Raw genomic sequence first — 12,044 nt, forward strand, 5'->3', positions numbered from 1 at the left:
CGCGGTTCGGCTTTATCTATTTTTTATGACGAAGGAATCATGATGTAGTCAGAAAGCGAGGTGCTGTCATATCAGACAGCTGCAAACAAAATATGTAGTGTGATAACAGACAGCAGACAGACAGATAACAGCTTCCGGCGTTTTTGCTGTTTTTCGCCAAACAGTAACCGACAAAACTTGGCCTGATTAGACCCGCTATCTGGCATCGCACGTGTTCTGTGGGGTATGAGAAGTGCGGTGATAGGACAGCTGTAATATTCTGAAATGTGATTTTTCCGTGGTGGATTGATGAAAAGGTTAAGATATAGGAATTGGTTGACAAGGTCATGGCAATTTAGTCAATGGTAGCGCGAGCCAGGAAGGAGGAGTTGACGGGCAGTTCAACAGACGCTCTCCGCCCCTCTTGTATGCATATATGTTCGTAGCACTCCTCAGCTTATTCAGACGCACTACCGATCAAATATTTCATGTTAGACATAGACATGATAGACATGATAGTTATCATTTATGGGTGCCATATCATTGAGCAAAGTGCCTGAAAGTTCCAGTTGCCACTGCTGCTGTCAAAATTATTTGCTTAAGACAATCTATGCCTTGCATGAAACACCTCATGCATCATCATGAGTATTGGTCTGCACCCATGCAGAGACTTTTGCCCACCTAGGTACCTAGAAGCAGCATGGTATTCATCCCAGCTTGTCTATTGCCAGAGCTTATCTTGTGAAAGCAACTGCATTCAGATTCACTCATCCCTGTGGACTTCCAGGTTCTCATTTTCCTGTGATTTTGTCTGATCTTTTCAACATTAAATTTACCTGCCTTATGCCAATTGCTCTGATGAATATGTGTAATTTTTGCCTGCCACCAGTCCATCCAAACATTGCCTCACCTGACCAATTCTGCTGGGGCTTCCACGCAGCTCTTGCAGGACACAACACAAGCCAGTGGTGATGCTGCACAACAAACGTCACAAGTCATGCCATTCTGAGGACTCATGCCCAGGGCGTGCACCTCCTGAGGACCTGGGTGTGGATCAGACCACATCGGAAGATTCCTGCCCTGGTCAAGAAATACTGCCTGACTCGCCTTCAGCAAGCTTTGTTGTCATTGAGGATGTGCAGGATAATGACAGCACGGTGAGGACTGCTGGCAGTACTGTTGATGTGTTTTGGACAGCTCAACCCATGCGTCTGCCACATACCTAAGCTAAGTTTTTAAGTTTTACAGTTCACGGTAAGCAACATGACTCATTTGGACAATGCAGACTGCGTTCCAGCCATTTGTATGACCACACTGCATGGGTTTGAACTTGGGCTGACCCCCATGTCCGATGACACTACCCACGATGATGAATATTGTTGGATGAGGGTTGGGAAGTACCCAATGTACCCATGTCTACCCTGTGCCATCAGGTAGCTGACTCAGAGGCTGGGGAGGACAAGCTGCTGTCAGGACCAAGTCTGGTGATTGGCCAGAATGAGATGCTGCTGCTTGAGATGTTTGTGAGCCGGGTGGTGCAGGAGATGGAGACACGCTACATCTCTCGGTTCGTGACCATCCAGGCATTGACATCACCCACAGACACTTTGCTCTCTCCCAGCATAAATTAACATTGCAGCCACTGGGCACCTTGTCCATGCAGCAGGGCTACAATATCAAGATTTGTGGTTGTGGGTTGAAACCCTTTGAATGTTGACTCTTCACAGTTTCTCTGCGGTAAAAACTTTGGACGGACCGTCAGCTCACTGTCTGTTGGTGACTTTCTTATTCTGGGACTTCAGCTGTCCCCTGTTGGCATTGCTTCACAACCCTGTGTGCTCTCTAATATCACATGATCTTTTGCCATGCAGTGCTGTCCTGTGGCATCATTCCACCATTCTGCCTTTCAACCTTTTGAGATGACCTCACTGTCATCCTCCTACCTCATTTTACCATCCTGAGGCCTCTCCACCATCAAACTTTCCATTATCCTGTGACCTTTTCACAATCCTGTTGGTTTTGTGCCTGGTGACCTCCCTTCGCTACCCCGTGGTATGTGTATGCCATCCCATAATCCTCTGTCATTTTGTGGCTTCCTGTTGCCACCTTGTAGTGTCTCCGACATTCTGTCATCTCTCCGCCATCCAGCTTCATGTTCAGCTTGTTGTGACTTCTTTCTGCCATCCTGAACTGAAGTAATCTCCACCATGACCTTCCTCTACCCCCCCCCCCTTTGACCTCCTCATGACATCTCTCTCCATGTAACCCCTTCCCATGACCTTCCCCATCCTGTGACCTCACTCCTCCTGTGACTCTCATCGCATGACCCCGGCCGCCGTCGTCAGGATGCTGGAGATGGACAGCAAGGTGGACGCGCTGGCGCATCTCTGCTCGGGCATGGCCGACAAGCTGGACGCCGTGCTCGGACGGTCTGGCGGCGCCGACGCCGACGCCGAGCAGGCCGACACTGGCCGACGCTCCAGGTGAGAGCCGAGCCGACCGGCACGCACTGACGCGCGCGCTAGTGGTGAGCCACGACGTTGTACGCGTGACATGTGCTTGCAGCACACAAGTTTATGTCCTCAGCCTGGGGCTGTTGATGTAGCGAGTGCTGCTGCTGTTAAGGCAAGTGTTGAATGCTATGGCTGCTGGCTGCAATTCCCGTGAGTGGAAACTAAGCTGGGCGTCCGCTCAAAGTCGTCTTGGGTGCTGAACTGGGATTGTGATTGGTCCGCACCGCGAGCCTGTTATGTGGCGTTATTCTCGAGTGGCGTTCTCTGCTCTGTGTTCTCCTCTTCCTCTCGCCACCTTTACTTACTTTACTTCGTCTCCCATGTCAAAGCAGGTCCGTTCGCATACCCCGTGACATGTGCCGTTTCCGTCCCGCCTGCCAGTCTGCCGGACATCCAGACCAAGGTGGAGTCGCTGGTCCAGCTGTGCTCCAGCCTCTCGGACAAGATGGACGCGGCTCTGCCGGCGTGCGGCCAGCAGCGGCAGCTCGCCGACGGCGGTGCCGGTGACGCTCAGACCAGGTCAGCGCCGCTCGAGCCGAACTGGGTCCGGCGTGGCCGCGCGGCCCCGCCGTCGGAGTCACTGCGGTGACGTGCCGCGGCCCCAGGGCGCAGCGCGCGCACGCTGCGCAGGGTCTGGGAACGGCCGTGCTGCGAGCGGCGGCGGGAACATGGACAGGGAGAGGGGGTTCGCGAGGCATCCAATCTTGTTATTAGGTGGTAGAGGGCAGTGCAGCTGATGAAGCGTTCGCCGAGGCGTGGGCTCGAGCCGAATGTGGTGGTTTCCTGATTGCAGCTCGTCCGTGTGTGTCGACCTGACGCCGCTCCTCGCCGGTTGGTTCGGGCACGGGACGCAGGCTGGTCGCTCCTGATCCGTACCTGCTGACCTGACGCGGTCCGTTGACGCTGGCGCGGTCAGCCGGTTACAGACCTAGCTCCGCCCGTCCCGTGTCGGCTGGCCAGACCCCGGCCCGACTTTACTAGGCCTGGGATGGTCGCTGCCCCATGTCTGCTGACCTGACACCGCCCCTTCCCCATTTCCAGTTCACAGATGGTCGCTCCCCCGTGTGGCGTCGCTCTGACGCCGCCCCTGCCCCGCCGCCAGGTCGCAGGCGGAGGCCGACGGCGACGCGCCCGTCTCGCTGGTGTGCGCCGCGCGCCGCGCCGACGCGCCGGTGATCGCGCTCAACCGCGAGTCCGACTTCCCCGACGGCTCTTGGCTGGGCGACGCGGCCAACCCGCACATGCGCGTCCGCTGCAAGATCCACCCGCTGTGAGTCGGCCGTGGGGCGCCCGCGCGCGGCGCCGGCCGGGCGGCGCGGCACCGCGGCTGCGCCGGGGAGCTGACGTGCGCCAGGGGGCAGCGTTTCGGCGGGAGTTGCTGTTGGTCAGGCGCGCGCTGTGCTGGCGTTACCACCCTGGGGCCGTGTGTCGGACTCGGGAGGCGCCCTTGACGAGCGTCTGTGCTGGCATTACCACCTTGGGCCGTGTGTCGGACTTGGAAGGCGCCCTTGACGAGCGTCGCCCGTCGGATCGCAGCCTGGACACTGGGCCTGCTGCCTCAGCATGTATACTTCGGAAGCGTATTTGTGTAAACCTATGGACTAGACAGCAGACCGGGCCGCGCGGATCGAGCCGCAGTAGAGACGCTCGGCGGCGCGTCCCGGTGACCGCTGCCGCCGCTGTGGCGCGAGCGTCTGCTGAGCGGCGGCGCCCGTTCCAGCGAGATGACGCGGCTGTCGCGGCACTGCGTGTCGGCCGAGAAGCTGGCCGTCACGCTGCTGGACCACCTGTTCCCGCGCGAGGTGCTGGCGGAGTCGAACATCTCGGGCCGCGGCCGGCACTGCAAGAAACAGCTCGACCCGCTCATGGTGAGCGGCCGGCACAGCGGCGCCGCCGGCCGCTCTGTCTCTCTGTATTTGGGTCTGTGCCCCCGGCTGTGTATCTGTCTCTGCCTCTGCCCTGGCTGTGTCTCTGTCGCTTTTCTGTGTCTCTGTATTTGGCTGTGTCTGTGTCTGTCTCTGTCTCTGTCTCTGTCTCTCTATCTCAGCCTCTGGCTGTCTCTGTCTCTGCCTCTGGATGTGTCTCTGTCGCTGCCTCTGGCTGTCTCTGTCGCTTTTCTGTGTCTCCACCTCTGGCTGTGTTTCTGTCTCGGGCTCTCTGTCTCTGTCCCTGCCTCTGGCTGTATCTCTGTCTCTGGCTCTGTGCGTCTGCCTCTGGATGTGTCTCTGTGTCTCTGCCTCTGGATGTGTCTCTCTCTGTCTGTCTCTGTCTCCATATCTGTGCCTCTGACTGTGTCTCTGTCTCGTTGTCTTTGTGCTTCTGCCTCTGGCTGTGTTTCTGTATCTGTCCCTCTGTCTCTGTCTCTGCCTCTGGCTGTGTCTCTGTGTCTTTCTCTGTCTCTGTCTCTGCCTCTGGATGTGCCTCTGTCTCTGTCTGTCGCTGCCTCTGGCTGTGTCTGGCTCTCTGTCTCTGTCCCGGCGTCTGCCTCTTTATCTCTGCCTCTGGCTGTCTCTCTGTCTGTGTTTTTCAGCATCCTATGTGTGAGGGTCTCACCGCACTGTACTTGTGTTGTGTGCGTGTGTGTCGGCGCCTGCGTGTGTATGCGACCGCACTTGTGTTGTGTGTATTTGTACCTCACTTAGTTAACGTGTCCTGTGGTTTTTGCATTGTGGTTTGGGCATTGTGAGCTGGGCTATGCGTGCGTGGTGAGTGGGCATTTGGATTCTCCTCTGCTGAGCCAGGCAGGCAGTGGCTATAGGAGTCACTGAAATTTGATTTAGCAAAACTGAAGTGCAGCTTATGGGATGGCATATTGTGTAGTTCGGCTGCTAAAACATTCATTGTATATCAGGACATGCTTTAGAGCGCGCATGTTTTTATGTGAAAAGGGCAGAATCTTCATGTTATTTATCGGGGATTGGTGCCGGCGTGTGCCGGCGTATGTTTGCTTTGTGCGGATCGGAAATACTATTCGCTACATATTCTCCGGCTGTGAAAAATAATTATCCACCAGCTTCAGTTTCAGATTTTCGGTCAAAAATCTTTAATCGCTGGTATGCTGTGGAAATCGCCCGGAGTGCATGCACCTGCGAGCTGTGGACTGCTGCGTGGACCGAAAGCGTGTTGGGACACTGTGGATTATCTCCCGTGGGCAGTAACTTAAATTCTGGAAATAACCAGCCGCGTTTTACCGCAGCGTTTTACCCAGCTGCGTCTTCCGTCTCAATGCCGGCAGATTTACGGTATTTACTGTCATCTCGTCACGCATCATAACGTCACGGAGAAGGAGTGGCAGCGGATCAAGAACAACCTGGACGCCAAGTGCAGGAGCATGTGGAAGCGCAAACAGCGTGGCAAACCGCTCGGCATGGGCAAATACGTCAACAAGCAACCGAGGGTGTGTAGCCCGACGTCGCGCAGTATTGCGTGCTGCTTGTGACCACATCCGCTACCTCGTTTGGTAAACGGCATCACTACTTCTCCAGTTTTGTGATGTGATGTTGGTTTTGTGAAATTCCTGCCATCTATGTGGCACTGGTTTTTGCCCAAAGGAAGGCAAAAAGACAGACGGACGGGGCCAACAAAGACTGGACGACTGGATCTGGAAGGTGTTAAAGCCTCATTAAATAGATTTCCAAAGTCATGATGGCGTCCATTTCGCGAAGAGCATGACTTTGTTATGACCGGGCGACGTTTGTCTCAAAGATTAACCAGGGCATCAATGGGAGGAGTTAGAAAGTGGCCTGCGCTGCCTACGCTGTACAAGCCATATCGCGCCGTGTGCCCCTCCCCCAACCCCCCATCCCTCTTACCATCGTCTGGTGGCGGGTCACTGACCCTGTGTCCGGGCCGGTGCAGCGGTGGACGTGCGTGGACGAGCCGGCGGCGGCGGTGCAGTCCGGCTCGCCGGGGCTCGTGTTCTCCGACGACGCCGGTATGGTGGTGATGGAGACGATGCCGGTCGGCGACGTCGTGGAGGTCGAGCACGCCGACTACCTCAACACCATGGAGCTGGCCGACTTCAGCAGCGTTAAGGTACGCCCGCGGCTCTCGTCAGGGAGCTGGTGGTTGTGTTGAGGCAGTGGCGGCGATTTTGTTGAGGCAGTGGAGGTGGCCGCGTTGCGGAGCCAATTTGGGTGGGAGCGGAGCTTAGTTTGATCGACTGCGCCGTGTTTGATCGGTGTTATCCTGCCCCGGGTTGGGTTACTGGTGCTGTGGACAGCAACCAGGTATTTTTTGGCAATTTTGGATACCGCAGCTGTGCTCCTATCGTAGGAGATTAGACTGTGAGCCTGCGAAACTGAGCCACCCGATGCTGGAGCCTTACCTGTAGTCCCTGTGCTAATTTACGGAAGTGATTAGGGTTTCAGGGTGTTAAAGGGGGTATGCCACCTTCGTACTTTTCACTTGTTGCTAGATCAGACGCGTCCGATTTCACTCGTGATGCTAGTTTTCCGAATCCTTCAAATAGCTCAATTTGTATTTAGAGTAGCCGCGCCTGCGGCAGAAAGCTCATTGGACTCCTTGCTCGTCACTGTAAAAGTAATGCATTTGATTTGCCTTGCTGTTTCCGGTGGGCGTGTTCTATAATGTTTGTAGCACACTAGTCTGTGAGTGTAATTAATTCTATGAAAGTTTGAAACAATTCAGACGAGAAGATGTGCAAACTGAAACTATTATCCCGCGAATTCAGCGAAACGTTATACTATGGCTTTGATTTCTCCCCTACGGCCTTCACTAGAGTGATTCTTTTGGAAGCACACTGTGACTTTAGGGAAGGGAGCATCGCATGGTCTGCAGTGACGCACTGGTTCAAACACGCACACGCGCTGCAACCAATCCTCTTCACGGTAATTGGCCCTTGCCTAGTGCTGTGCCAATGACAAACGCTCATATATACTGACGTCATTCACACAAACCCGCAGTGTGCGGGTTAGAACAGCCCAAAAGTGGTACCTCTAACCCGTAACACCTGACCACGTCTCCCAGCAGATTCCGCCGTTGTCATGACGACGGCGGTCGCGACAACTGCAGTTATCGTGGATTTGGGATGCTTTCTGATGCTGTCAAGGAAGGAAAGAAGTGTAGTGCTGTTAAAAGTGTTGACAGTGTTTTGGGCCGTAAAATGCTTAGAATTCATGTTCTTATTGTGTCTTGATTGTGCTGCAGTGGCATTACCCAGTGGAATTATTGGATGTAACTGGTCCTGAAGTTCCACAGGAGTATGTCTTTTTTAAATGTGCCCCGAAGGTGTGACTCCCTCAAATCGCGAAGGACATGGAAAGTGAAAGTTTGTGTTTTGGATCTGGCATAGTATCCAATGGGAGCTATCTCTGAAATGGTCTTCAAAGGCATGTTTTGTTCTGTACTGATGGACTAGTTGCCTGATGTCCGTACTGATGGGCTGTTGCTAATGCATGCAGGCGTTTGTGTTCGCAATGTTTGCGAATGCGCCTGCGTGTTTGGATCAACCTGGTGTCTGTCTGTCTGTGTGCAGGTGGTGCTTGCGCGTCTCAGGATGTTAGCCTTCTGTGTTTGTGCGCGGCAAGCAGTTCTTATAAGTTACGCATGTGTTTGTCTATCCTGTGCACTTGTGTGTCTCCCCTGTGCACATGTGTGTTCACACTGTGTACCTGTGCTTCCCCTGTGCACCTGTGTCTGCCCTGTGTACCTTTGTGTGTACCTTTTGTGCTGGTATTTGTATCCTGTGTATATGTGTGTTCTACCATGTGTACCTGTATGTTTGCCACATGCAATTGTGTGTTTACCCTATGTACATGTATATCCACCATGTACACATGCATGTCTATTATGTACACTTGCATGTCTGCCCTGTGGAGATGTGTATCTGCCCTGTGCACCTGTTTATCTGCCCTGTGTGAATGTTTGTATACCCTGTGCACATGTGTGCCTACCCTACACATATGTATGTCTACCTGATTCACATGGATATCTACCTCATATACCTATGTGTCTACCATGTGTACCTGTGAGTGTCCACCCCACCTGTGTGTCTGCCTTGTGCGCGTGCCGGTCTGCCCATGCACCGGTGTGTCTCCCCTATGCGTCGGTCTGTCTACCTTATGCACGTGCGTGACCAGCGTGTCCGTGTGTGCGCGTCAGGTGATACAGACGTCGATGGCCGGCTCTGTCCGACTGCTGGGCGGCGACAGCTCCGACCTCCTGTCCTCCAACAACGTCTCGCTGCACGAGGTACGCCTGCCGTGCCGACCCGTCGTACATGACCACGGGCTCCCCCTGTTGTGGATGGTAACCTTTTTATCTAAAACACGACGCTGTGTTGCTATGCAGTGGTTTGTTTCGCTCAGCGTACGGAAGATGGCATGGAGCGCGGAGGGCGGGGTACCGATAGTGTAGTGGTTACGTTGTACGCCTGGGAAGCCGGAGGTACTGGGTTTGACTCCCGTGGTGCCGCTCCTCCTGTCAAGAGGACAGGCAAGCACGCCGTATTGTCCTGGCAACCAGGTTTGGTAAAGCCCCAATAACATAAACATGGAGGGCACACGGATGCTAACAGGCAAGCAATCGGAATGTCCCGAATCGCTCCTAGTTGGCCAAAATGTCCGTGCGGTCAGTGTATGAAATTGTGTCAGTTTTTGTGTTACCACTTGCTGCCATCGTTCGTCGGAGCATTACCGTCACGCAAAGTACCAGTGACGGTGCGCTACCGTGGTCAGTCTTTTCCGCCGCTCGCCGTGCTTACGTCGGTGCTGCCGCCTATACCGTCAGGCGAGTGCGCGGGGCGACACCGAGCGGCTGCAGGCGAACAGTCGGCAGTTCCGCGCCGTCATACGCGAGGACCCAATGGACGGCAAGCAGCAGCGGCTCGTGTTCAGCAGCGTCAACGACTAAGGCGCTGCGAGACACCAGCAGGGGGCTGTGGGAGCGGAGACTGGGGGAGACGTCGGCAGGGACCAGGGCCTGGGGACGGGGCGGCTGGAGCGGCCTCTCCGCTCGGCCTGAGTGGTCGGTCCAACCGCGCCGCCCTGGGGCGTTATCCGCACGCTTGGTCTGGGGCCACGGGGACTGTTTTTGAAGCACGGTGACCAACCGGGAATTGCTATCAGGGGCCTGCAGATGTCAGTCGTGTCCGGACTTCGCGGGAACGTGGCGGGACGCTGTGAAATCCCGCCTTCGGGGAGATGGCGACGGAGCGTGCCGGAAGCCGCGGCGGCAGACGCGAGCCAGCAGGACATGAGTCGCGCCAGAGCGGCCAGCTCGGGCCGATCGCCGCGCAGCTGCCCGCTTATCCGTATCAAAACCCGTTGGAAAGGTGTCGTCACTGGCTACTGATCCCGATCCCGTGTCTGGAGTCGCCTGTCCCGACCCAGCCCCGGTTACAGCCGGTACCTGAGTGGTGCGGGTCTTGTCCGTCGGCGCCTGGATGTTAGACTAGTTCGTGTCGCCTGGCTGTGTGCCTGTCGTCTGTGGTTGGCGTTCTCTTGCGTAGCGTCGCTGAGCAGGCGCGGCGGAAAGTCGGTGGCGCCGCCAAATATATCGACACCAGCACTTTCCGACTATCTTGCCACCATCCCGCCACAGTCCACGACAATGCGCCTGGAGAAATGTCTCAACATGAGAAGCAGCAAGATCTTCAGCATCCCTTACGCATGAGCTGCGTCGGGGTGTGGAAAGAGCGCGGCGCCGACGCGTTTGGCCCCTGGGCCCGCCGGCGGGCCTAGCTCGGCCTCAGAGAGACCCAGCCGTCTCTGGCGATAGTGGTCTGGCCCCCGGGCGGGCCGGCGGGCCTAGCTCGGCCTCAGAAGGATCCGGCGGTCTCCGGCGATGGTGGTGCGGCCACCACTGGCCCGCTCCGGCCGGCCGCGCGTGAGGCTGATCTGAAGCGGCGGTGCCCCGACTGTGGGCAAAGGAGGTGGAGCGCGGAAGGCGATGCGTACAGCAACCGGTCAAAAGCCGGCTGTTAGTAGCAAGGATACGATAAGGTCTTTGGCCGATCCTTGGTGGAGAACGCCCACACTGCCCGCCCGCATTAAAATCTTGGGCATTTTTGTTCTAGCCTTCCCCTCAAAAAAGGTATGAGAGCTCCGGCAATGCCTCTTCGATCGCACGGTTCGGGGCGCCCGGCGGAGCGTGGACGTCCGGGTGCGGCGTGCAGTGTGCTTGGAGTTCTCGGGCCTTGGATTGCGCGAGAAGGCTGGCTTATGGAATGATGCTGAGCTAGATCCTTTGCGCAGACTTTGTTCCACTCAGAAATCTCAACGGAAGATCATTGGAATTGGGGTGAGTCCATCAAATCCGAATCCTAGGTGAACTTTTGCCACAAAATCGGACCCGTTCTGTATTTCCGAGGCACGTCACAGTTCAGCGGAGCCTCCGGCATTGCGGCTGAACTGGTCAGGTACTGAACCCCGCGCCACTTCGGAGCGAGAGTTCGAGCGTGTATCCATCCGGCGGGACGGGCCGGGCGGTTAGCGGACGCGGCACCCCGCGGGCCACAGGGTGCCGATTACCGTGCGGCACCCCGCACCTCGCACCCTACACCCCGCCTCCTCTCTGACGGCCGCCGGCGCGTCTAGACGGCGTCTCGCCGACCGTCTGCCCAGGCCGCCACCGGCCGCCGCTCCAGACGCCAAAAAGCCAATCGTCCAATTATAACTTGTCCGGGGCGTTTTTGCCGTCTGCGCCGCCGCCCGACAAAAAGCGCGCGCTGGGCACAAAAAGCGCGCCAGTCGACCGCCGTCTGACACCCAGGTGACCTTGAGCGCGCCGCCGCAGACAGTGGTGAAAAACCGCCGCCGACCCACAAAAAGGCTGTCGGACGCGCGCGCCGCCGGCCCGGATACCGACAGGTCACCCGGGGCAAGTGCGGCGGGGGGGGGGGGGGGGGGGGGCACTCCACCGCCGCAGGACGGTATCGGGCATTGCTGGCGTCGTCGGGACGGCCGGCGGCCTGCTCGGGCCTCCCTGCGGGGCAAGCCTGGTGCGGACGGCTGTAGCGGCAGCGCTCCAGCCGGCCGCACGATAAGACTGGGAAACTATCTGGAAGGTCTGATTCTTATCCGTTATCTTAACCGTGATGACGAGGATGATGTGTAAGCATACGTCGAGATAACTAGCAACAAATTATTATAAAAACGTATTGATTTATAACACTCGGTGCAATACATTGGGTGAGGCGCGACGTCGTAGGAGCTGCGCGCCAAGTGTTGGGCCTGATGGTCTGGATGATCTGGCGGCCCGCATTGGTTGCTAGCGACAGCGGTTCCAGAGGTCAGGCAGTCTGGGTCAGGGGTCAGGCGCGCACTCAGACAGACCAATTGGATTCCAGTTACCATGGGTCATTGGGCATCAAAATCTGCTGATCACGGGACGCGTGCAATTGGGGCGGAAGCGACGGTGCTCTCCCGCTGTTGGTGAGCGTGCTCACATGGTGTCCGTGGTAATGAGCGTTGATTGGCTCGAAAGGCTGACCTGCGCCCAGTTTTCTAAAAAGAGGTAAGTCGTCGGTGTGGTTAAGCGCGCCCTGCAAGTAACATCGACGCTGACCTAGTCGGCATCGCATTGTGCTCA

At 56.5% G+C, this 12,044-nt stretch overlaps 1 protein-coding gene across 1 annotated transcript; it reads left to right on the forward strand.

Annotated features, from left to right (window-relative positions):
• The first annotated feature begins 320 nt into the window (after nucleotides 1-320).
• On the forward strand, nucleotides 321-9,433 carry LOC119105305 (protein BANP). Its single transcript, XM_037228771.1, has 11 exons — nucleotides 321-405; nucleotides 920-1,136; nucleotides 1,413-1,546; nucleotides 2,325-2,462; nucleotides 2,874-3,011; nucleotides 3,595-3,762; nucleotides 4,213-4,360; nucleotides 5,728-5,889; nucleotides 6,351-6,527; nucleotides 8,616-8,705; nucleotides 9,243-9,433. Exons 2-11 carry the CDS (start codon nucleotides 951-953, stop codon nucleotides 9,363-9,365), a joined length of 1,464 nt encoding a protein of 487 aa, XP_037084666.1. The 5' UTR covers nucleotides 321-405; nucleotides 920-950; the 3' UTR covers nucleotides 9,366-9,433.
• The last annotated feature ends 2,611 nt before the right edge of the window (nucleotides 9,434-12,044 follow it).

The sequence above is a fragment of the Pollicipes pollicipes genome, unplaced genomic scaffold (assembly GCF_011947565.3).
Source record: "Pollicipes pollicipes isolate AB1234 unplaced genomic scaffold, Ppol_2.1 Scaffold_6138;HRSCAF=7277_pilon_pilon_pilon, whole genome shotgun sequence".
Classification (NCBI taxonomy): domain Eukaryota; kingdom Metazoa; phylum Arthropoda; class Thecostraca; order Pollicipedomorpha; family Pollicipedidae; genus Pollicipes; species Pollicipes pollicipes.